Source organism: Nipponia nippon, unplaced genomic scaffold, assembly GCF_047370975.1.
Source record: "Nipponia nippon isolate SJK-2023a ecotype South Korea unplaced genomic scaffold, ASM4737097v1 scaffold_2, whole genome shotgun sequence".
Taxonomy (NCBI): domain Eukaryota; kingdom Metazoa; phylum Chordata; class Aves; order Pelecaniformes; family Threskiornithidae; genus Nipponia; species Nipponia nippon.
The window spans coordinates 16,338,273-16,363,643 of record NW_028262336.1 but is presented as its reverse complement, the minus strand read 5'-3'; the positions used below and the strand labels follow the sequence as shown (position 1 = coordinate 16,363,643).

The 25,371-nt window shown below is 44.0% G+C and overlaps 1 protein-coding gene across 2 annotated transcripts in view; it reads right to left on the bottom strand.

The window, feature by feature from the left end:
- Positions 1-780: 780 nt before the first annotated feature.
- Positions 781-25,371, bottom strand: part of PTGFRN (prostaglandin F2 receptor inhibitor) — a 69,364-nt gene continuing 44,773 nt past the window's right edge. For both annotated transcript variants that reach the window (XM_087758934.1, XM_087758935.1), the window contains 4 exons: positions 23,897-24,316; positions 12,930-13,037; positions 5,667-5,972; positions 781-4,394 (listed from right to left, as the gene is read on the bottom strand). In XM_087758934.1, the coding sequence (XP_087615060.1) occupies positions 4,228-4,394; positions 5,667-5,972; positions 12,930-13,037; positions 23,897-24,316 (1,001 nt within the window). In that variant the 3' untranslated portion in view covers positions 781-4,227. The remainder of the gene's footprint in view (positions 4,395-5,666; positions 5,973-12,929; positions 13,038-23,896; positions 24,317-25,371) is intronic.

Below are 25,371 nucleotides of genomic sequence, written 5' to 3'. Positions count from 1 at the left end.
CTCTGTCACCCCTTAAGAACTTCCAGCTTGGTGCCACCTTCCTGTAAGCACACTCTACAGAGGGTATCTTTCCAGCTGCACCACCATCATCTGGAAAGAAGCCAAAGGTACACACCTTGCTGTCAATTGGCCTGCACTGCAGCCACCTCAGACAGAGCATGCCCGTTTGAACACAAACTGACCTTGCCAAAGCCTGTCTTGGCCTCCTAAAACCACTTCTGCCTCAAGCAACTTCTTGTTGGAAAGCAACTCACTTCCTTGCTGTACTGTCATAGTGTCCTTACATGGTTGCTGGGGGGGGTGGGGGGGTGTGGAAATCCTAAATTCAGCCATTCACAAGATAAGCAGGAAGTTTACTTCCAACACCAGTGATTTTCCTCCTGGTACCTTGGAAATGAGAAGCCTCAGGAAGGGTTCACAGAAGACTCAACATCTAACGCCCAGGTTTTACAGCAGATATTGAACACACATTCCTAACTGTGAGTCCTGGCCCTCAGGTAATCAAAAGGAAACTCCCCCAACAAAAAGGTTGACTTACAGTGGGGTAGAAATAGGACAGACTCAGAACACAATTACATTCCCCAATTCATCACACAAATGTAGGCAAATATTGAAAACATACTGTAAAATAGGGCTCATGCTTATTTTACAGGGTAAGAGGTGTGGGAAACAGGACTGTAAGGCTTACATTTGATACCCTCAACAACAGTGTCTGCATACATGCAAGGTACAAGGAAAGAACTGCCCATAGCTCAAACATCCAGACCCACAGCACAGACATAATCAAAAAGGCTCGCTCTTTATTTTAAACATAAAAAGAAACATTTTACACAGCATTGTTAGAACTATTCAGTACCTGCATTCCAGAATTGTGCCAAACACTTTATTCTATAACTTTGAAATTAAAACAAAAGAAAGAAAATATCTTGCCCTTCTGCTATTTGATGTTCAAGCTTGTCCTGGATCAAAATTCCAAGTGCCTGGAGGAATTTACCAGCTTAACCAGGAGATGTGGCAATGCAAACAGAGGAAGATCAACGTGAGCCCTTAGGATACTTTGACAATACCACAGGTTGCAGCAGGGAGGACATGGATGCTTGCACTGCCTCTCAGGCAGCTTACTCTCCTGATACTCTGCAGGTTTAATGCACAACCAGATGCACACACACCTCCACTCACACAAACCCCGGTCACACAGGAAATAATAATAATAAAAAACATGAAAAGTGACCTAGATTTTTTTTTTCATTAAAGATTCCCACTCTGTTTTTAAAAAAGGGGATAATACAAAATTGGCACAAGTAGAGGGAAAGCTGGGGGTAAGTCTAGCCCCTCAGCTTCTAGCCTTCCAACTACAGCAAATACAGGGTAGAAGGGGATGCAGCATTGCCTTCCAAGGGGCTGGCAGCAGTATGAGCTAGCAGCAAACTTGCTTCGCTTGGAACGACAAAGATGGTTTGTTATGGGCCATGAAGGAAGGTCAGCATTAGCTAAAGACATTGGGACCTTTCACTAGAGCAGGGAGCTCTGACCAAAATAACCCTGAGTTTCTTCCAGCAGGGAGAAAGTGTGCTATGTTGTGTGCTTGGGAAGAGCTGGCGGTTCCCTGCTCGTTCATTCCCTAATTATTGCATTGGAGTCATGATCCTCTCTCCCTAAAACTTAACCAAGAGCACATAAACATGGAGTCAGTCTGCAAGGACAGAAAGTGACTGATGCCGTGCTTCGAACTTCACCACCGCTACCACCCCTCCCAAGACGCCCCAATGCCACAGGCCTTCTGTAAAGAAAGCGGATGTTAATGCAAGAAAGAAGCTGCTAGATCAGTGTGGGAAGGACAGCCAGCATCCCAAACATCAGAATGGTGTTTCATAACATCCATGGAAAAAGTAAGATTTCACTAAAGCAGATAGATAGGAGAGAAAGAAAAATTCTTGCTGTCAATGTAGTATCTGAGTGAATCCTTTCCTCAACTCCCTTCCTTTGGAAAGCATCGCTACAGATTTCTGGGCTTTCGCAGCAGAAGCTAGAAACTGCTTCTGCCCTGTTCCTCAGCAGAGGCAGCTGCGTCTGCCTGCAACATAGGCCTTTTCAGAGCTCTTCCAGAAAGGAAAACATCAGGCCAAAGTCTTCCAGAGGTTTATAGGTTTTGGGTGTCCCAGTTCTGGAATACTACATGAAATGTCTGAGAGAGGCAAATAACAAGTTGCAAGCCCCAACTCTGCAAATCAAGTCCATTCTGAAGATGTCTCACATTCAGCTTCCAAAAATCATTGGACATCTCTACGCATACATATGTATACATATGTGACTGCATGTATGTTCGCATGCAGGGAGCAGAATATCCTTGTAGAAAAAACCCTCATGTCAGCCTCAGAACAAAGGTCACAATGTAAGATGAGGAAAAAAAAACACACACAAAGAAAACTTACTGCAAAAAAAAAAACTGGTTTTGGAATAGCGACAGTGCTGAGTGCAAGGTTCCACAAACGCAAAATGAAGCCTTCATAGCACAGATACTGGACCTGCAGCTCCCCTGGAATGTGCAGTGGGATGAGCTATTACTAAAGCAGACCAAATACGTAACGAATGTCTAGGTTGGCAACAGCACACCACAGCCACTACCTTCCATAGATGCTCTCCTTTAGCATCTTTTCTTTAAATTAAAAAAAAAAAAAATCTGGAAAGGACTGAGCCCTGGCCTCACCTCTACATTTCTCACCCTTCTTGATGCAAGCCAAACCCTGGCTGTGACATCAGGTTGCGGTACAGTCCTACTTCCTTGTTTGTTTATACACAGTCTCTTTATTCTGACTTTTATTGCTTAAAACACCAGCTGTGCTGGGAAGACAGAACTGCCTGGAAAAGGAGCTGCTCCCACTCAGAGCCAGGTCAGTGTATGTGGAAGACCAAAGCAGGACTTCTATACTATAGCACCTAGGAATAGGTCTCAAACCCATGGGGAAAGCCTTGCTGCAGGCCCACGCACAAGAGCAGGATCATTAGAACCTGAAAGATGCTTGCTGCCCTCTTGGGCTTGGCTCCTACTCCTACCCTGAGCCGTACTTCAGCTACTGCAGATCTCAGACTCTGCTCACAGGTTCAAGGGTTACCACTGAGTGGCTGGCAGAAGCAGCATTGGAGTCTGGTCTGTGCATTTGGTAGTATATAGTTTACGAGTCTTCTCTAAACATGATCAGTTGGCCAACTGCAGACCAAGATTCATCTTTTTTTTTTTTTTTTTTTTCCTTCCCATAAGTCACACCATCATCAGTGGGGCAAGGTCTCCCACCTTTCTGCTGAGGCCAGCAGAAGGCTAGGCCTTATCTCTAGACACCACGTGCCCCCCTGCCACAAGCAGAACAGGGTCTCAGGCACAACGTGAGCAGCTGTAGTGGGGAGAAAAGGTGGAAGGGTGGGGGAGAGGGTGGCCATAAGCAGACATCCAACACATGTTTGTCTGAGGATTGACTCTTCAGGGTTGCCAAGTTAGCCCCTATTCACTACAGCTAAGAGCTTTGAGCGCTGAAAATAAAATTAAATTTAAAAAAGTTTTAAAAGTGTCTCAAAGACCTCCAGGCAAGTTATGTGTTGGGATTAACTGCAAACTGTTTGAAAGCCAGGGAAGAGAAGGCATGCTGACAACCATAAACCAATTCTTTGCTGGAACAGTCTCATGAGGCACCAGCAGAGCAACCTTCTCCAGCCTTCAATCCAATACAGAGAAGTCTGTGAGATACCAAGGTGGACAGAGAAAGGGAACAGGATGGTGTGATGGGGGTAGAGGGGAAAAGTAGATTGGTTAATACAATGAAAGTCTAACGCTTCTACCAGTCCCTTTCCCACCCATCGCCCTGCCCATCATGCTTTCATACAGGGACATCTTTTCAAAACCAAGAGGGGGAAAAACCCCCACCAAACAAAACAAAACAAAAAAACCTTAGTGAATTTTGTCACAGGGCCCTGCTGAAAGAAGGCTCAACAGTTTGCACATTAGAAGGACATGATCCCTATGCAGAAAGTGCTGTTGGAAAAGGAGAACTCTGAGACGCTAAATATGGCCTGAATGCTCTCAGGACATGACGTGTAACAAGGAGAAGCTTGAGGTCCAGGCTGAAATCAGAGAGGAAACGCACTGTCTTGTCTGGGCCTGTGAGCGAGTGTCTCAGCACAGTCCAAGAGCCCTGTGAGTCTCTCCTGAAATGCAAGTGTGTCTGGCTCCCACACTCAGTCCATCTCCATCGACATTAGCCGGCGACGCTCTCGTCTTGTTTCCTGCACTTCCTTCTTGCAGCACCAACGGGAGCTGCAGTAGCCAATAAGGCAGGATAAGAGTCCAATGACAGTGGCCAGACCAATGCCAATCAACAGGGGATACTTGAAAGCATTCAGAACTGAAAGAGGAAGGCAAAGTTGTTAGATATCACTGAGAAATTCAGAGATCCTCTTTATTTGTTCTTGCCTAAAAAAAGGAGAAAATCCCACATTATTCAGTCATGGGCAGATTAATTATTTCAGAAGGAAATTACACTAATTTTCCTTCTTGATTTCTGTCTTTTGAGGTTTGGAAAATTATTCTCTTACTGGACTCCCTTACCTCCTCACCCTAATTCTTCCTCCACTATTTCAAAGCCTCAGGGAGGCTGGAAGCACCAGCGGAACCTTGGAATGAGACAGCAAAGTAGAGCTCTTTTCCAAGAGGTATTCCATTACCTGTTCCTCCAAACAAAAGCCTTGCAAAGTTTCCCCATCAAAGGCAGACTGTGACTTCCCTCTTTGTAATATGTTTCCAAATGGCAAGGAGTGGAGTCCTTTACGCTTTGCTTGATTAGAACTACTTGTACAGTATATTCACTGCCCCTCGGCAACCCTGTCTAATCAACCTCCAAAAGTTGGAACCTAAACAAGAAATTTGATTTGTAGGCACCTACTGCTCAGTTGAAAGGCAGGGTCAAGAACTGTAAGGAGTTTGGAAAGTACAGTTAAAATAGTTATCTGCACAGTAGGGAGAACAAAAACTTCTGATTCCTTTCAAGTTCATGGAACTTCCCAATATGACCTTTCCTGGAAATATTGAGAAGAAACTAACTAGTTCAAAACCCCTCCTGCATTAAATTTTCCTCCTTAGCTACATCCTGAATGCAGCATCTAGCATGCAAATTGCTTCTCATGAAGTCTAGCAACACTTGCAACTCAGGTTGGAAAGCAGGCAAGGCATTAAATGCAGGGAGCAGCACGTCTTGTGGTTAGGAGGAGGAGGAAGGAGTCAGAGCTCTGACTTTCTTCCTAGCTTTGATATTAAACCACAACGTGGCTCTACTTTAGCATACCCCATCTGCAAACCAAGGCTTCCTCCTGCAGGCAGCAGAAGGGTTAACACTTCGAGAGAATACTATGCCTTGACTGAAAGATGCCCCAGCTATGCAAAACACAACCAAGAGGTGATCAGGAAAGAGAACATTCCAGTCTTATGAGTATGATCTCTTCAGGCCCACCTAGTCTACAGAATCTGGAATCAGAAGTTGCAAACAATAGAAAAGGATAACAAAATCTAATGAGATTATCACAGGCACCTTTAAAAATAGCTATGGGGAACACTTGTCACGAAGACATAACAAGGTGTTAAAAAAAAAAAGTATTGCATAACACATGTTGCAATTTCTTACCATCCATTTTCACAGATAAAAAGATGGGTTTGGCTTTGATGTCAAGTTCCCGCTGCCATACACCGGTGGCAGATCGCACCCATGGGGTCACTACGCAGTAGTGGTTCCCAAAGTCGTGGTCCTCACAGCCATGCACACGGAGCCGGAATTCCAGTGGGCTAATTCTCTCCAGGCTGAGATCACTGCTCCCATTTCTCCTGCTCTGCATGACAATCCCTCTCCGGTCCAGCGAGGCCAGCAAGACGGGCTCTCTGTCCAACGCAAAGGAGCGCACAGCAAACCAGGAGACATCAAAGGACATATCATCTGCATGCATGGACAAAGAAGAATTTGGACATGTTGGTGAGCTCCAAAGAGTATTCATAGTGCTGCTTCTCAACAGAAAGGTTAATCTGCAAGGAGCATAGCCAACACTGGTCTGACAGTGGAAGAAAAAAAGAGAAGAAAAAAAAAAAGGAAAAAAAAGAGTGCCCTGAACATGTCCTTTCTAGGAGGATTCAAGCAGTGAACTGCAATGAAATGCACTGGCATGAACAATGTAGCTACACAGAAAGGGTGACTTACTACAGGGACAGCAAAGAGAAGATTTCTTGCTTTCCTGCCTGCCATTCTAAAATTTATATTTCATCTCTGATCTAAGTTTTCACCAAGCAGGCCTAGTGTCATAGTAAGTTCTATAACTATGCTGAACATACATTGAAAAGGGAGTGGAAGTGCTAGGTATTTGCTAGCAGAAAGTGATTTGCAATCACTGTCTTCATGCAGGGCCTACGTAACCGCAGTCAGAAGGCTCTTTCCTGAAGACTCCTTCCTTACATTTCGTCTGCCTAAATGAATACAGAGATTCTACACAAAGCACAAAAAATCAACTACAAAAATACCAAGCATTCAGGAGCAAAGCCTGACCACAATACTTTTATACATTTTTTTCCAGAGTTGTGGGTTACTGTCACGCATCACCGGGCATCACGCCTTGTACAAGTTTTACCACCCAAGGAGATAGTCTATAAAAGGCATTTACAAAACCTTTAACATTTAACATAGCTGACAGGTAGTCAGAGTTCATCAACACATCTATCTCGTTCTATGTTCATGCAAGATCCTATTGATCCCATTAGCAGATCTCAGCCTTAACCCTATTAGGCTGATGTAGCTGAGTACCTACTTTAAAAATCACTGCTGTTCTTTGCTAATGTGAGCCCAGCAACGCTGCCAGAGTCTGAAACCTGGCATGACCTAGAGCATAGATAGGAAAGCCTGCTCACTTGTTTCATCAACAGGTCTTCCTTCCTGGCACATGAGCAAACCAACGGGCCCAAACGGGAAGCAGACGTTACTGTTCCTGTCCTGAGTTTTGCGTACTGGTAGAATATGGGCCCAGGGCTTAACCTTTCCACACCTAAGACAGTCCCAGTGATTCTGGTGATGCATCAAGCCTCCATTTGCTAATATTGAGATCTCTGAAAAATACAGTATTAACGACCTGAAATTTAAAACTGATCTTTCATCTAATTGAGTTTGCTCTTCTCTAAACTTCCACATTTGATCTCCAGGCTAATGGAAAAAATTAAAGCCCTAAACCTGCTGCTGTACTCAAATTCTGTGGAGATAAGTGAAGACAATTTTTAAGCCTCCATCAGGCAAGCTAACACTTCAGGAAGGAAGGGAACCTTAAAATAATATTTTAAAGTACAGTGAAGTAAAGGGACATTCTCAGCTCTGCTACTTGAAGTACAGCATCAGCTGGCCAGGTGGAACATTCCCTCTTACTGCAAACAAAAACCATCCACTGTTTGGGGTATAATTACCTCCCCTGTAAGATGCAGTAGTTTTACACACATCTTCAAAAACAACACGAAAAGATGAGAAAGGAGATGTTACTACCAGAGACGCCGGCTGATCAAACTGTTTTGAGATACCAGCCAATTTCCTGCCATGGCCAGCTGCTCCGGGTGACAGCACACAGAACCTCAAGAGAGCACCTTGCCTGTTTTGCAGCCCTGCAGCAGGAGTAGGTTTCCCAGTCCTACATGGGGGTCAGCGTAGGTCGTATGGACCAGCAGCCCTCACAACAATCACTTGCCTATCATACTACAAATACTATTAGTTACTTGGCATAGCACTCGGACCGCTTCCCTTGAAAGCAAAGTTAATAAAAATTACCATAAACACATGTTCGGTTAATGGGACCAAACTTTGACCTCTGCTTTGTGTACTCATCCAACTGTCTGTGGGAAACAGGGCCTCTACTGGAGAGAGCTCTGTTTCTATAAACTACTCTTCGTCTCTGCTGCCTGTTTATGCCAAATACGGTAACAGCACCAGTCCACAGGCAGTCACGTTGGGAACGACCAATTCCTTCCAAAGATCATCAAGACTGCCATTAGCTCTTGTGCTTCCAGGTACCGTAGGAACATATGGACATCTTCCAGGCTAAGTCCAACTATGCTGAACATACCATTGTACTTGCTAAGAAAGGTTTAAACAATAAATTTAGCTATTTAAAAAAAAAAAAATCTAGCCTTCAGATTCCCAGGCAACTGGCTACCTTTTGAGAATTCCTTCTTTTCAGTCTCAGTTAATTTGAGGTTCTCTTCCCTCCACATACAGAGATAAGTGCAGGCACTTGCTGTCGTTTTCAAATAGCTGAATCTATCTTCTGTAATCACAACATGGGACAACAGTATTATGCCAACATATTTTATTAGTCAGTATACACAGTGTGCAATTAGTGACTCACTACAGACAGTCAGAGGGAGGATTTGGCTCTGAGTGCTCTTTGTCACTATCCTCCTTGAAATAGCTTAATACAGCAAAGTCATCTGATTCATTTCTATATATCTCTGGCTTTCATGCAATAAAAACCACAGGAAAATTTAGTAAAACCAGGACATAAATCAGGTGCTCTCTGAAGATCAGTGATGAACATGCTTAGAAGTTCCCAAGTGCTAATAAATATGTAGTTTTACTGACATAAAACAGGTCACACACTAGCCTTCCCAAAAGCATCTGTACCATTCCACGTACACCTTGCATCAATGTTGACAAGTCACTCTCACAATTTTTGTCCCCAAACTACAAAAAACAAACCCAACCACAAGAACCACACTCACACTTAACACTACAAAGCTTTCTTCCACTGGTTCCTTCCATGCTCCACAATGCCCTAAGTAGTGTGGGACACCAGGACAAGGTGTCCCACATTAGAGGAAAGCATAACATCCCAGTGCCAAGCTCAGAAAGCCATCAAGGACCTCAGTGCCCCCAGGTCATATAACTCACAGCTGCTTTCATAAAGGAACACAAAGCACTGGGAGCTGGACGCTTCAGAGCTCTGTGAGCAGAGTAATAGTGGTGCTATGCTTCTTCCCCTCTTCAGTTAGTGAGGATCATCAACACATAAAGCACATCTTTATGCACATTTCAATTTGACACACAGGGCTAAGCTGTCTGGGTCTTAGCTGCTTCCCTGGCCAATCACTCCTCAAAACAGGGAATCCTATTTCTAGACCAGCTCTTAGGAACAATACACTTCCACTGCTTAGAATGGAGCGCTCTCAGCATCTTGTTACAGTGCTGAATCACAATTTTGAGACCCTTTTTGTTTACTACATTTAAATGAGGTTGAATAGGGCTTCCTAGAGAGCTGAGCAAACCACTTCAAGCTATACAAGAGGTAAACAAGCTGGTTTTGTTAAATTCTCCAGAGTGCCCACTGGGTCTGTCTGGAGCAGATAAAAAACCATCTCCTTTCAGGCACAGTAAGTAATACTTTTAAATCCCTAAGCACATAGCCCAAGAAGGGGTGATCTGGGAAGTCTAGAGAGATCGTTTGTGAAAATGTGTATTCAACAGAAGTATCAGAAGCAGCTTTTATATCTTCAGGGCACAGAAGAACTACTATTCTCCCCTGACACACACATACTCCCCTCATATCAATTCAAAACACCAACCACAGCTGCCAAGCCAAAGGAACACTTCTTCAGATGGAGCAGTTGCTGCCATGTACTGAGCGTAGTAATACACACTCCATTTCAGCAGGGTCTCAAAGAAGCAGAGGAAATTAAAGCACACAGCAGTCATGCCAAAACCTTTTCCACCCTTTTGAAAATTTCCCACAGGGTGGGTACACACAAACACACACACAAACACACACACAGACTATTATGAATTGCCTCTACCAGACAAGGGTCCAACCCATAAGTAACACTTCTAGAAACAAATGGATCAATCTAAATGTAACAAAGGGCACTGACAAAGATCATTGGTCATTTAACTTTTCCTCAGCTCCTTGGAAGTACTTTATTTTTCTGATTGTGCATGCAAAGAGGGAGAAGAGGTAGCACCTGACACCTCAACTTATTACATGAAGCATACATACTAATCCACATGCATGCTTGCAAAGTTGAGTGCCTATGCGTGCAAAAGCAGAGCTGGCTGGCATACCAAGTGTGTTCAAAGTGTTTTGGATGGGTATTGAACAGGACATCCTATGAAATTCCCTGATCCTTCTTTGCTCACAAGAGAGCCCAAAACACAGCCCTGCAGCTGGTCTGACACCAGAAGAGCAGATGGCCTTTGAAAGCCATCATGCCCCTCAGAAGAGAGTCAAATGCAATTGCTCTGCTCTCCTTCCTCATCACATTCCCAAATGGAAAGATCATGTCTGTACTGCTGTCATCTGTTTTATTCCAGGAGATGCTGGCAACTCTTGCTCTGTTTATCTGATTACCTGGTGTAGGCTTTCCCTAACAACGTGCCTCATTTCCCCATCAGTATGAGACAGCCCTGTTATTTTCGCAGTCTGTCTAATGTTTGGCACTCATTTAAAAAGCAAGTTCTCCCTTCCAGTTGTGAATTAAACTGTGATACTGACTCAGCATAGAGCCAGATCAGAGATGGGAAAATGGGGAATAAGGTTACTACTGAGGAACTACATCTGTTTATCATATGAGCCCTTAAGGCGCTTCTTCACCTACCCTGCTCTGTTATCCCACTGCTCTAGTCCCCTCCATCTCTCAAGGCCAAGAAGGCAGACTGACAAGGGAAGTCTGCGCACCCTACAGCTGTTGCATAGATTCCAGCTGTTCCCTGCAGCTCTTCTGCCGGTCTCTTCCAGAGGACCACCAAGGACTGGAGAGGGGCCAGCTTCTCAGGCCCATATGAAAGGCCCAGATGGGGTTTCTCCACACAGCATGGCTGGTTAGGCCCCAAATCCTGCTCATTCAGCAACTGGAGGCTCAGACCATGGACTGAAAGCTTCCCTCAAAACCTGCCACAATGCCACGCTTTACTCCATTCTAGGCCTATCTGTTGCCTGTGCCTCATCTGCCCTGTTACAGACTCAAAAAAAAAAAAACAACAACCAAAAAACGAAACTCAAAACAAACAAACACCCCACACAAAAATGCTAACCCAAAACAAACAAACAAAAAAAACCCCACAACAACACAGAGACAGAGATCTGCCATGTTCAAGATGACATTATCCAGCTACGGAACAGACTACAGTGCTGACATTTAAAACTCTGCACTGGCTGCTCATAACTGCTGGAAACAGCATCATTTCCAACTCCAGACATCATCTATCAATTCAACAGACATCCATAAACCCTTATGAAGTTGCCTATTTAAAACTTAATTGTGCTGATGAGCAGCTCCTTGAAGAGGGCACCTTTTTACTTCGATCCTTCTGATTATCCTTATCTTGTCAGTGCTTCTCCCAGTCTCAAGCTACCAAACACACAAAAAACCATCACGAACCCAACTGCAGCGGAGCACTGACAGGAGAGCCCCACTGTTACTAAGTGGCCTCTTTTCAAGTTTTAAGTGAGTCAGGGATGCTGAGGCCTCTTTCACAATGCAACCCCAAGCTTATTTTAGCTGTCGAACACCAGCAGAAGCAGCAGCTGCTCCCTGCCAGCAATTATGGCTTTGCAAAGGAAGCCAGCTGCTTTGGGGACTGCCTCACGACAATACCTGTAAGAGCCTGGGCACACCTCAACTGAGAAGAGGCTTCCCGCTGAGCAGAAATCACGTGACAGGCTGAGGTATACGTACAGGCATACGTCGCTGCTTACTGTGTCCAATATTCCAGGCTACGAATCTTTTGACAGAAATAAAGTTTACTCAGCTTTTCCTCCCTGCCAAGCATTTCAATAATACAATCTAAAGATTTCTATCATTTTTTCACAGGCAGCACACAACTCATCTAGCAAATCGCTTCCCCACTACACTCAGACTTAATGTAGAACAGACACCTTGGAATTTCAAAGTGATGGGCTTTTACTAAGCTTGGTACTTCATCTCATCAGCTACTACATTATAAGTAATATTTTCTGCACGGCACCTCTTTTGTAGTGCGTTATGGATAGGTTCCTAAGTTTCACATGAATCACGACACCTTTATATTTAGGTACATACATTTATATATATTTATATTTACATAAACATTTATAGATTTATTTAAAATACATTTTTATATTCATATAGATATAGAATGACTTTAAAAAAAACTAAACTCACTCCAGACTCAAATTTTAGGTAGAAGAACCAGAGTTATTCTCACAGCATTTTGATGAAAAGCAGCTCAGGCAATGCTTGGCAAACAGCTGGGTTTTGAGCAATTCTCTGAACTTTTCAGCTCCTCATAAAAAATTGCCTTTAAAGTGTCTGCTATCCTTTTCGCAGCAATTAGGTACTGTGTTTCTCTCTTCTTCTACACAAAAAATGAGGCTCACCTCTGAAGGCATCAGCAATAAACATTCATTTTTGGCATTTAGGCTGCAGTAGTCAATTATTGTGATTTTTAGATTTACATTAAGCCTTAAATTCACTCTGAAGCATGAAGCCGACTGGCCAGTTGACTAAGATTCATTTACAGATGACCATTTTCTCTTAACAGGTTTTGCCAATGGACCTCCTTTCCAATTAAAGGAAACGGGAACTGTTTTCATGGCCCATCTAGTGGTTGTAGGCTGAGATTGCCAGCAATGGGGTCAGTTGGTACAGACAGCACAGGGGGGTTTAGCAGTAAGAACACTTTTTTCCCCCTCCCCTCAGAATGTGAAACAAAAAAACCCTTGTTTTAAATTGGGCTGTGTAAAGCAAACATGCTCTCCTGTATTTATCTAGTTCTATAGGATTTTCAATGCTGGTTCTCAATTTTCCAGCCTCACCCAATGGACACAGGGGTTTAACTGCTGGTATTATTCTGCCTGGTGAAGGCAAATGAGTTACAAATAAAATAATTTTGCCATGATACCTGGCTCAAGTGCCATTCCTTCCATTGTGACGATACACAGCAAATCTGCCAGTTCACCCTGGTAAATCGTGGGGTTGTCAGAATGCACCGAGACATTAAACACAGGACCTAGAAAAGAATAACCACGATTATTCATGACAGGCTTTTCTTCAGTGTCCAAAACCTTTCTTCCATGTTCTTGAAGTATTCTTTGCTAGTTTGTGGAGACAGAGCTCTGAAGTAGGGATAAACAATCATGTAAGTTTTCACAAAATAGTAATCCATTTTTAGCCATTAATTCCTGCACTAAGACAAAGTACCCAAACTGCCAGACCTGTCACCCAACACAGAGGCCGCTGTCCAAGTCTGCCTTCTACCGTCCTGCACAAAAGGAGACGGTCTTCCACTGGTGACTCCTCTTAAGAGCATGAGTTCAGGTCTTCAGGCTAATCCAGCATGGATCTTTTTGGCTGAGGCTGTCAATAGGAATTCAAGTTAGAGCAAACCCATATTTAACAATACAGATGGTTCTGCTATGGAACTGAAACACAGACAGTACAAGAAGTGCATCTGATAACACTTTTCTGTGGGTTTTCCTTCAGGCTCTGCCACAGATAGCTTCTTCTGCAGAAGATGTCTCAAAGCCCAAGGGTACAGTAACTCCTTCAGTTACCACGTGGTGATGATACTGATGAAAACCATTAGGCTGTTATGAAATGCTCAGACACCGTGACAACATGCGGAGTTTGACTTCTGAGGTACATAAGTTAAAAAACAAAACTTCCCCAAATTTTGACAACTACCACCTCTCTGGTGCAAAATTAACAAAACCACAACTCTGATATGGCAACATTGCTAGTAGTCTCTATTTCACAGGAGAGAAACTGAAGAATGTGTCAAAATACCCTTAGTGATTTCTCTACTAAACAAGGCGAAGGAGATGAGTAGGAAGAAAGATAATGCTAATGGTGGCCTCCAGGATGGCTTTGGGGAAAGGGGCCAGGGAACCCAAGAAGGAACTTGGGACTCAGATTAAGAAATAACTCTTTTTACCCTCCCTGGACTCCATTAGCTGCTGTCATTACCTGGCTCAGCTACCTCTGGGACAACAACAACAAGCATAGAAAGGTGGTCTGGGAAGAAAGAAAAGCTGTTGGAAGATTTGCCCTCCTCCACTCTGACATGCTACTGTTTTAGTACAGGAACTGTAAATTTCAAATCCACTGAAGATCAGTGGCAAACAATGCTTTTGATGGAGAACATTTAGGGAAATCATCCAAGACATCCCTATTGTCCCTTGCCCTCCCAAAAGGTTTCTGTGGAAAGCTATGCTGATAACTCACCACACTGCACACGCTTATCACATCGCTTCCAAACTGACGTTCTGGAAAGAAACTTGGATGTGCCATGAAGCTAGAGCTGTTATTTTCGGTGAAACTATTCTAGACTACAAGGGCCTGGCTTGTTTTGGTCAGCAGAGATTATTACACAGCACACTAAGAAATTAATTCCAATTACAATGCAATAATTACTTCTGTGGCTTCCAAAATTCCCCCCACTATTTCCACATGGCACAATGTACTGCTCTGTGTAAACTTCTTACAGCCCTCTTCTCTGCCCCACAAGCAGTTGTACTTTGAACACAAGGGCAGTATGTTGACATATAATACCAGAGGTTTGTACCCATTTTGACTCTAGAATTCCTCTCTATTAAAAATTAAGATTGCAAGTTACCTCACCAAGCAAGGATAAAAGGGTGGTAGAGATGTGATACAAGTTACATGCGGACTACCAGCTGAGAATCCTACATGCTTACGCTAGAACATATTTAAGGAAATAAGAGACCCAGAATGCTTTGAAGTTCAGCTGTTCAGGTAGTGACTTCATGAGCAGGCTGCAGCCCTAACTTAAGCTCAGCACGATGGGATCCTTTTCTGGGGAAATGGAGAGAGACTAATCTGATTGCTTCCACAGCCTCTACCCAAACTCTTTCTATGTGAATTCGTTTCCTGACATTTACACACACACCCCCCCAAACATATTCTCCTTGCAGCCTATTTGATTATTCATCTTCAGATAAAACAAGACATCTTCCATCATCTTCTTTGGAGTTGTGCAGACAGAAGTGCAAGGTCCCAGGGGACTAAAGGCAGCACGGACCAGGGCACTCCAGCCAACTGTAACCGGGAAAGTTTCAAGCTGTGTGTGAACTGTCACAGCAACAGAAACAAAGAAACTATCAAAATCTGCCAGGAACATCCCTGCATTCCCAGCACATACCTTCTGCTGCACTGAACAAAGGCAAAACAGCACCATAATAATCCTGGTACTGTCTATAGCTCAGGGTCTATCCTAAGTCCCAGCAGCGAGTGAGGTGACATCATGCCAGAACATAGGACATGCTCTACTCCAGCAAACAGGCTCTGTCCTGGCTAGATGCTGGCAGGGATTGAGCAAGGGAGATGAACTGCATGATCCCAACTTTATCAGGCTAAGGATGGGCTGCCTTACCCCTGCCCTGGTAGGGTAAACAATACAGAGGGTACATATAGACAGGACTTTTCAGGCCTTATTTCTAGGTTGAAAGTCCAGGCATCTACTGCATTCAACAGACACTGGCTTCAAACCCTGGCATGCCAAGAAACCACTAATGCAGAGCAGAGTCTGAGCACTCCTGGCCACTGAATGTCGCGAGGGTAAAAGCTAAGCTTGTTTGGTCATTCAGCCAGGAAAGGCTATGTATCACGGTAATGCAGCACTCCCCGCATACTCTTCAGTTCTGGGTCACCAAGCGCATCTCTACCCTGCCTCCCACATGAAGAGTCAAAACTTCCTGGGCAGTAAGAAAGCTGCTAGGCAGCAGCTGCTCTCTCATTTCATGATCACACTTCCCCTTGGTAAGCCACAAACAGTTATTTCCCTTTGGTTATTTCCCTGCTAGGGTACATCTCCTGCAAATTACCATCTGTACCTCCAGGGAGAAATCAGTGTCCTGTGTTAGAAGAACTCGATTTCAACAGAGAGTAAAGAGACATGTCAGGGGTTGTGCTCTTCCCTCTCCAGCTGAAGAGGGAAAACAGTTATTTTTTATTTTTTTAATCCTAAGCAAGCTTCATTAAAGTGAAAGCTTCTTGGTTCAGCCTTAAGAACTGTGTGGTTGCAACTTCCTAGGAGAAGCATCTTTCTTCTTCAGAAGTATCTTAGGCCTTCTGCCCACATGCCCCATGCCCTGGGCCTCAGGCTGCCCTCAGGCATGAAAGGACAGAATAAAGCATCTTCATAGTCTTCATCCCCCAGCCCACTACAAAACCTGAAAAGGCAGGAGGCTGTTTTCAAGAGAGACCTGTTAGCCCTGAGCTGGACCACAAGGACCATTTAATGCCCTACCCTCCACCATAAGGTACGCTTGAGTCAGAGCTGTAGTCACTACACAGCCTGGGAAAGATCCACAGAAGCTGACTACACAGCTCTAATCCCTCATTAAAAGTCATCTGCATGCCACCCTTCTCTATAAAAGGTTTCTGGTCTTGTTTTTGTTCGGTTTTATTCTAAAAAAACCCAACTGACCAGTGCTTTTAACCTGATTATAACTTGTCTGATTTATGTCCCCAGCTTAAACAATTTACTCTGGCTTCAGCTGAACCTGTCTGGCAACAGGATGAGAGAAGCAGGAATGAGCTGCATGCCAATCTCAAACAGCAGCAGCAGAAAACTAGTGTTTGTTAGTGGGTTACAAGCAAAACTATTGCCTTATCTAACTGGACATCTGCTTTACTGCAGGCTCAAGAAAAGCACCCAGGCAAAAAACAGCACCAGAGCAAACACAGGATGCTTCCAGACACATTTTCAAGGCCCCCGAGGACCTCCCAAAAGGTCACAAATGCGCCACAAAAACCTTCTGCAAGGTGTGGATCCTGTCGGGTTGTGGTTTTTTTCCCCCATTACCATCACACAGCAGTATGAGGCCCTGGATCTAGACTCCACCACGCAGAGCTTGGCACATAAAACCCAAGTGCTTTTCTTAAGTTTTTACCCTCCAAGACAAACAAAAAAAAAAAACCCTCTCAACCCCAACCTTACAGATGCAGGCAACAGGCAACTCCCAGTAGACAGTGATGACACTGGCTACCAGGGTCTCAGCATCACCATGCTCAAGCACTTGCAGTGTCACAGGAATGGCTGGGGAGGTGACATGAACTCTCCTTCGATGAGATCTCAGTTCATGCTGCATTAACGCTGAGAAAAACAGAACTCTACAGATAACAGATGATGTGGCTTTGCTCACCTTGCCACCTGTACTTAACAGTTTGAAATACTGTTATTGGCACCTACTGGTCACTCAGGAGAATAAACAGACCAGAATTTAGTTTCAAATGCAGGGTTGACAGATCAAGCATGACCTGTAAAGCTCATCAAGAACAAAGCAAAGTTAACTGTAGGAAAGCTGCTCAGGAGTTTGAAAGCTGAGAAATAATTGGATTTTAATAACTTCAGGTTTGAAGATAAGTGTCATGCCCTCAGCTAATTTGGAAACTAAAGAGCACAGATTTACAAAACAAACCAGCATTCCCAATTCTAAGAGCTAAGCATCAACCCTCCGCTAAATTGCCATCTTCTGCTGAGACCTTTGATTTCAACTGAGCCAAAATCTCTGTTCCTCACTATAGTAAGGCCATATGTAAGCTTAGATACAACCTCTAAAACAAGTTTTCTTCTTTATTAAAGTAATAATTTTATATTAAAAAGCATCTGCAGTAAAGATAGGAATAAAGAGTTTCCAGTGCATTTCTTGACTTCTGAATGCTTGAAAAACACTATATAGTTTTAAACAGAAAGTGAAGAAACTGAGGTTAGAACCTGGTACAAATCTAGAAGTGCTTAAAGAGAAACCAGGTTCCAGGATCAGGACCTGTTTGGTCTAATTTCTTCTGAATGTCTCCTTTTATGGCAGATCTCATTGCTCAAACCATTGATTTCATGCAACCCAGGAAGGAAATTCAAGGATCCAAATCCTATAGTGATATAGTTTTCAGCTAAAAAGTGCATTGCAAATTCTTCCACCTATGTAAATGAAAGGAAAAAGTGTTTATAAGCTGCGCCAAATTTGGTTTATTGCTTTGTGCTCAACCAGATTTACACTGAACAGGCTGCAGGGTGGAAAGGAGGAGTTCAAGTTTATTGAGTTAATCTACTCAGCTTAAGCATTTACATATTGGAGAACAATTAAAAATCCTGAGCCCTATTTACCTGATGTCACCCCATCCTCCCTGCTTTCCTTCCCTGCTCAGCAATCCAAACACCTTCAATCTGCCAGAAAAAGGGGGAAAGGAAGGAGAATAACCAAAAGCCAGTTCACATCTAAATTTACAACAGAGAAGATCCTAATTACCTAGGTCCTAGGTGACATTTTGGCCTTTTCTGCATCATTTTAGCCAGTAGTTCTCTGCAAAAATAAGGTACAGTCTCTCCACAGACATTAGTTACCTTTATTTTCCAGACAAGTAAAGTAGAGCAGAGAAAGGTCAAGTAACCCGACTGACAACAGAGATCCAGAGCAGGCCGTTCCACCCAAGAAGCCTGTGCCCAGTCCGTTACCCAGCAGGGAGGCCACAATCACTGCATGCAGCTTGCCCATGTGCAATCAGCCAGCACCACCGACCACAATGGGGAAAAAACTGATGCAACCCACAAGTTCTCTGTCTTCCAAAATATTACTCATATCTGCCCTGGCACCAAATTGTTCACCCTTGAACCGAGAATCCCATGACTTGGTTTTCTCCAGATAATAAGCTCCTTCACCCACACTATTCCAGCCCCCTATCCTCTCCCTGCTTCTTCATGGAGCTGTTCGCTAACAAGTTTTACCCCAAGCCTCATAATAGCTGTTACGAGAAGAAGCCCGCAGTAGCTTAGTCTGTGGTTGCTACTTCCAGCTACAATTTAATGCACACAGGCACAAAGGCACACAATGACAAAGCATGTTCCTGCCCATTAACAGTGGCTGGAAAATACCAGCCTTTCTTGCCAAAGAGTTTCTGCTATATTGCTCTTCATTCATTTCCATGATTAAGGTTTCTTTCCTTTAAGAATCTTTCTATTCTCCTTTCTTGAAACTGAGTATCTCTCAGGGTCATTGCAGGGCATCATTTCATTTTAACTGCAAGTTCAACATCAATACTCAGCTCATATTTCAGCAGCTCTCAGTTTATCTCAGCTTCTTCCAAAGTGAATGATAATACATTGCTGTGCAATGAGCTCACATACAGATGTAATCCAGAGTTGAAGATTTCATTGAGATGCTTCCCTTAAAGTTCTCTTTTATTTTTGCCTCGCCAGAGCTTTCTGCCCTCTGCTGAATGGCAAAGGGGGAAGCCAGCTGAGAGCACAGCCAAGCTCTAAATGGTTCTCTCTCATAACATACTTCTCAATACAAGCCTAAAAGCTTCCTTCTCCCTGCTTTCCTCAAGGGAAAGGAAAATAAGCCACTTCTGTGGAAATCCCTGTGAGTGTATAGTGGGCAAAGATACTCTAAACACTAACCTGGGTTGCCGGGTTCAGGGTAAAAGGGGTAGAAAATTAAAGGACGAATGCCAAAGAAGACTTTATGATGCCAGGATAAACCAGGTAGATTTCACAGAGCCCAGATGCCTCAGCATTAAAAAAAAAAAAAAAAAAAAAAAAAGCAAAAGCTGTAGGCCAGCTGGAGCCATTTGAGCCAGATACCAGTACACAGACCTGCATCAGATAAGCACTCTGATCTCAAGCAAGTTCCCACCTATTTGACTCCCACCTTTGCTGGCCAGCTCAGCTAAGGCTGCGGGCAAAGGGGAGCGCAAAAACAAGACAGCCTCTCTCATCCGCTGCTCAGCCCTTGCAGCACAAAGGCATTGCCACTGGAGCAACACCTCCAGGTTACCAGAAGAGATTTTGGGTTTGGTGGGTAGGATCACAAGTCTTACAAGAAGCTGTCTTGATACACTGGCTTCAGAAGAACAGCAAGGAACAGAAGACAGGTGTGGTCCAGGCTAAAAGAAAGGCTATGTACACATACCTCATCCAACAGCTCAGGAGGAGACAGGATGCATTTGAGTTTCAGCAGAAATAATTCAATGAAATTAAGAGAAAATTTCAAGACAAGCACTGGCAGCTGCTCTTGTCCCTCACGTTGCTGGGCAACCTTTGAAAAAGAGATGGCAGAACTTCTGTTCTAGACTGGGAAAACCAAAAAGAAGCACTGGAGAATATTAAAGTCTTCATATGGGACAGCTTTCCCCTGCCACTCAAATAAGCTTAATTTGCTTACAAGTACTGGACATACAGCAGGCATACATTTTATGAAATTAGTCTAGTGATCCATGTTGTTCATAAGGCCAGACCAGAATATCTGCAAGATCCTCTCTGGTCTTAAAATATATCCAGCAGACAACAATCTGCCATTGACCGAATATTTGAAAACTAATGACCTGCTAGGCTCCTCCTGACCACCCCCACCCCCTGACTTCCAGTGTATATAATTCAGTGGGCAAAATCCACATTTCATTTTTTAGTTCAGGAAGTTTCAAACAAATGCCTTTACATTAACATTTCAGATCGCTAACCAAATGGAATAAATATGTCCCTCTGCAACAGCAAGTGGAGAAAGAAGAGAGGAGGTCTCTGCTTGCAGCCAGCAAGTTCTGCCTTGAATGGAAAGAATCTGAGCAAGACATTTTCCACAGATGTTCATGGAAAAACATTTCAGAGCACTGCCACATTTCAAGCCTATTGTGGCAGGAAACACTGAAGTTTCATGTGCGCAGTCCCCAGCTCATATATAAAAAGCTTACAGGCCTCCTGCCGTTCAGATAGATCACATTGCACAATGCGTACGCACGCTAAAAGCCCCTCCTTGAAACATCACTCAACTCAGTGAGATCTGCGAGGGAGTCAAACTGGAAGACAGGATTTCCAATCCCAGCAAGCCTCCCCTCACCCTATCAAAAAGGGATCAATAAAAACAACCAAGAAAGAAATTCCTCCTGTGACTAAAAGCTTCATGTAAAACCCTTTAAGGGCTTCCTTCTGCTGAAAATGCTGCTTTCGTATTGATCACCTCCCCACTTCATTCCTCACGGTGCAAGCTGAAAAATGCTGTCAAAGTCCAAGCCTTCAAAGTAGGGAGGAGACTGGAATACCTTCTTTTTCAAAGTTGTACTTCCTTATTATATCCCCCCCCGCCCCCCCCCGCAACAGTCACAGTTAAAATGCCTTTCTGTTACACTTAAGTCAGGAAAACTTAACAAGTCAATTGCACTGTTAAGGACAAACAACTCATAAGCTACTCATCACCCATTTAACTCAGGATTTAGCAGAGCGGTGCTCCCCAGCTTTTACAGTTACCTGGAGAGCTGCATGCCCCTCTGCTTTTTCTGTACCCTTTCCTGTTAGTATCTTCCCTCCAATTTTGGGGAGGCTCTCATTCTCCCTAGAAACCACTAGCTACCTCAGCAGTTCTGCCTTTCACCACTCCCATTAGAGAAAAATCAGGCACCAGCTTCTTTTTCTGAAGAACAAGTTTGACAGCTGCCTGTACCACAGGATGCAAGACAAGGGCGCGATATCTGAGCTATGCTTTTATAGCTGCTCCATAACTTTGCTGTTTACCTCTGGCTCCCTGACTCAGTCACAGTTTGCACCAAAGACAGCACACCTCAGCAAACAAAACCAAAGTAACACACCCACAAAACATCTTCTGTCTTGCATACCCGATTCCAAATAGTTTGCCAGATAATAATTCCACAGTTAGTCCATTCTAGCTGTGCTCATCACATGTCCTCATCATGCCCAGAGATGAATGTCCAGCAAGGATATCCGAGTGACAACTGAAGGACACAAAGTTCATCAACCAGTTCAAGAAAGGAAGGTATTTCAAGCTAGATTTTGCTACATGCCAAGATTATTCTGGGAAGTAGCTCTCCAGTGAATTGTGCCTGGGATCTCATTTCTCTCTCCATTCTTTTGTAAAGAATGAAAGGCTGACAGGGCTTCAGGACCATCCCTCCCCCTGCTCCAGCCTTGCTACTGGAATTCACACGTTCCCAGGGCAGTGCTACAGGCTGCCTCCCCTTCTTCGCTTTACGCACCAGAAATCCTATCTGGGTGAAGAGGCTGGGAGTAAAGAGTGACAGCAAAAAGAAGTCAAGACTGCAACATGCACGCTTTCCTCCCTTGCATAGCTTACAGGTTTCCCTCTGAACCATGGATATTAATAGCATGCTGCCAAGCTTTTTGGATGGGAGTTTTAAGTGACATAACGCAAACAATGTTGGGAGAGTCACCAACCACCACTTTTGCACAGGAAAGCCTCCACGCAAGAGCTTGGAGGGGAGGGGTTTGGGACAGATTTCATTCTTGCTGGTTTCTTGCATCACCCCTTTGCAAACGCTACTCTCCCACTGTGCCTGACCCAGATATCAAGAGTAATAAGGCTAAAACTGTAGCCCATTAAACCATCTTGAGAAGACAACAAATCTACAGCAATATTCAGCTGTGACAGTGCTGCTCTAAGAGGCATTTGGAACACAGGCAACTAAGATTATTTTCAAAACAGTAACTTACCATGAAACTAAAAAAAAAAAGCCAACCAGAAGTTACCTAGAACTGAGAGAAGCATTGAGCTGAGTCAACGTCCTCTCTCTGGCCAGCTTAGGTCAAGCTGAGTCTTCATTAGGGTTTGTATCAGGATGCTACATTTCAAAGCTTCTTACAAAGTGATGTCCTCATTGCAAGGCTGTCCCTCTACGCTCAGCCCTTCTCCTTTTCCCAGTGTGCCCAGTATAAGGAAGTTCAGTTTTTAGAAATCACCTCGTAGAGAACAATTACCTTAGTTATGGATGCAACCAGAAGTCAGGCTTCTCCTGCCTAGTCACAGACAGATCTTCTAAGAACCCTACAGCCCCAATATTTTAAGCAGAATAACTCACATGAAGAACATGGGATGTGAGGAAAGGTCTTGTTCCAAGCTGTGCTTGTGAACAGGAATGGGGGAATGCAGAAGGTTTGAGATAAAGCAGCTAACTAGAGAGCTCCAACATAGGATGCACCTTTGGGCTACACCAAGAGCTCTTCGAAACCGCTCAAGAAGTCACTAGCTGGGTTTATCAAATCATGATATGAGCCCCTCACTCATAAGTGCACCACCATTATAAAAACAGCTCTACAATACTTCCCACCCACGCAGTGTGATAGGAAATCAGTGTTAATGTGCACCTCTGATGAGCCAAACCAACTCTGTCCCTCTCTCCCTCCCCCCAACAACATACCAGGACAGGCACGCTTCTCTAGAAAAATCTCAACAGGCAGGCTACGTTACAGCTGAAGGTGAGGCTTTCAGCAAGGATGTGAGGAACGGGATGCACTTCTGATACTGAAATTCATCCCAATTTGTGGAGCTTTGTAGTCCAGCCACAAGGGGCCTCTAAGGTCTTCCAGAGGCAGGATACACTTCCTGAAATGGCTGAAATGTTACCATTACCTTGACCTGACTATTTTCTGCAATTACATCAACAGGAAGGTGTGCTCAGGCAATTTAATGCTATGCTAATTGAGTCTGTTTTGGAACAGAAATCTAGTTTATATTAATGTTCTTCCAGAGCAGCCGCTACGTAACAGCAATCTAGTGATAAAGCTGGCAAATGTGGCAGCAGTTACTCCATACTGAGAACCAGCTCTGAGCCTTCAGGACCATAAAAGCTACATTAGTAAAGAAAAACCCAGGTGTTATGATTACAGCCAATTCATTAAACATCTTTCTGTAAACAATCAATAGCACAAAGGACACAAGTACCACCAAAGGAGACAAGCAAAGCCCTCAGCCGTCATACCATTTGGAGACCCCTTCCATGTTCCAAAGAGTAGGTAAATTTCCCAGAGACAGGGAAACCACTGGGAGAGCAAAGAAAACTCTCCCTTTCTGGCTTAGACACACAGCTACCAGATTCTATACCAACCTGATGTCTGGAAGTCTATCTGGATAGGGTTGGATAAGCCATTCACTGCTTCACGCCACATGCCACCACCACCTGGAGACCAGGCAGTCACCACACAGCGATACAGCCCAGCATCAGAAATCTGGGTCTGATACATCCTGTAGCGAAACTCATTCTCCTGGACCTTCTCCAGAACCACACCGTCCACACGAGTCTGGTCCGTCCAGTCTTCCAGCCGCACTACTGAATCCTGGTTCAAGGAGATTATGCGAGTGGTTCCATTGGGATTTGACTGATCCGTCAGTGGCTTCTCAGCTGTAATGAGGACAGAATAGCGTGGCGTCTTGATGTTTTTCGAAGACACTTTGCATGTCATCTCAAAAGTGTGGCCTGCTACAAAGAATGGCTTCAATTTCACCGCCTCCACTGTAAGCGTGTAATCTGAAGAGGGAAGGAAATAAGCACCAAGAGAGGGGTTAATAAATAGCTGCAGATATTTCTGCAGCACCTTTTAATCTAGAAGATTACAAATAAGCAAAGTACTTTTTTTGGAGAGACAAATCCCAGCACATTTATTTAAACACATTTGGACATCCCAGAACGCTACTCAACACTGCACACACACCAGTACACAACAGTTTGGGTCAAGATGCAAGGGTTCAAACGAACACCAAATACTGAACAGATAATGCAATACACAGGTCACAGCACGACAGGACCTCCAGGACATTTTTTATTCAGGGGTAAAGATGCTAGTCAGACAAGACTCAGAGTCCCACTTTTACATTGGATCTGCAAGAGCACCCTCAGCGACAGAGTACAAGGACACTGCTGAAGTTCTCACGGCTAGTGACAAAAGCTGCCACTAGCTGAATCGGCAGCACTTCGCGTAGCTACTTTTATTTCCCTTGAAAATCCACCCTAACAGCAATCCAGACACATTCAGCAGAACTCCCAAGATCAGCTGAAATTGCATGACAACACAGTTGGTGGTAACAGGAGAACTCTCCATCCCCAGCACCCCCATACACACGCCTCTGTGTTGAAAGAGTTCAGTGTACCTCTGCCTCCACGCATGTTCTTTTCCCTTCCTTCTCACACATTTATCTGAGTACAAGCCTACCAGAAGCCTCGATGTTTCCCAACAGCCCATTTGGCATCAAGAATGCCAGCAACACTTACTGCTCCGTTTCCTTTCCATTCTTCAGCATTCTCCAAGTCTGCTGGCTCCTCAATCCCAAGAATCCCTTAATTACAGGGTTGGGGAAAATTATACATCTAGGAGCACAGCCCCAAGACACAAAAAAATACAAGCTCACAATAAGAAATTGAGAAAATGAGGAGTGACTAAAATCAGAACCAGATAAAAGGAAAGGGAGTTGCTAGTTTCCTGGCACTGCGATGAAGAGACATGCCCCACACTCAGGGTCTTCCTAAGGAAAGGGTGCTGGGGCAGAACACACAGCTTACAGCCTTACTTCCCAAAGCAGCAGTAT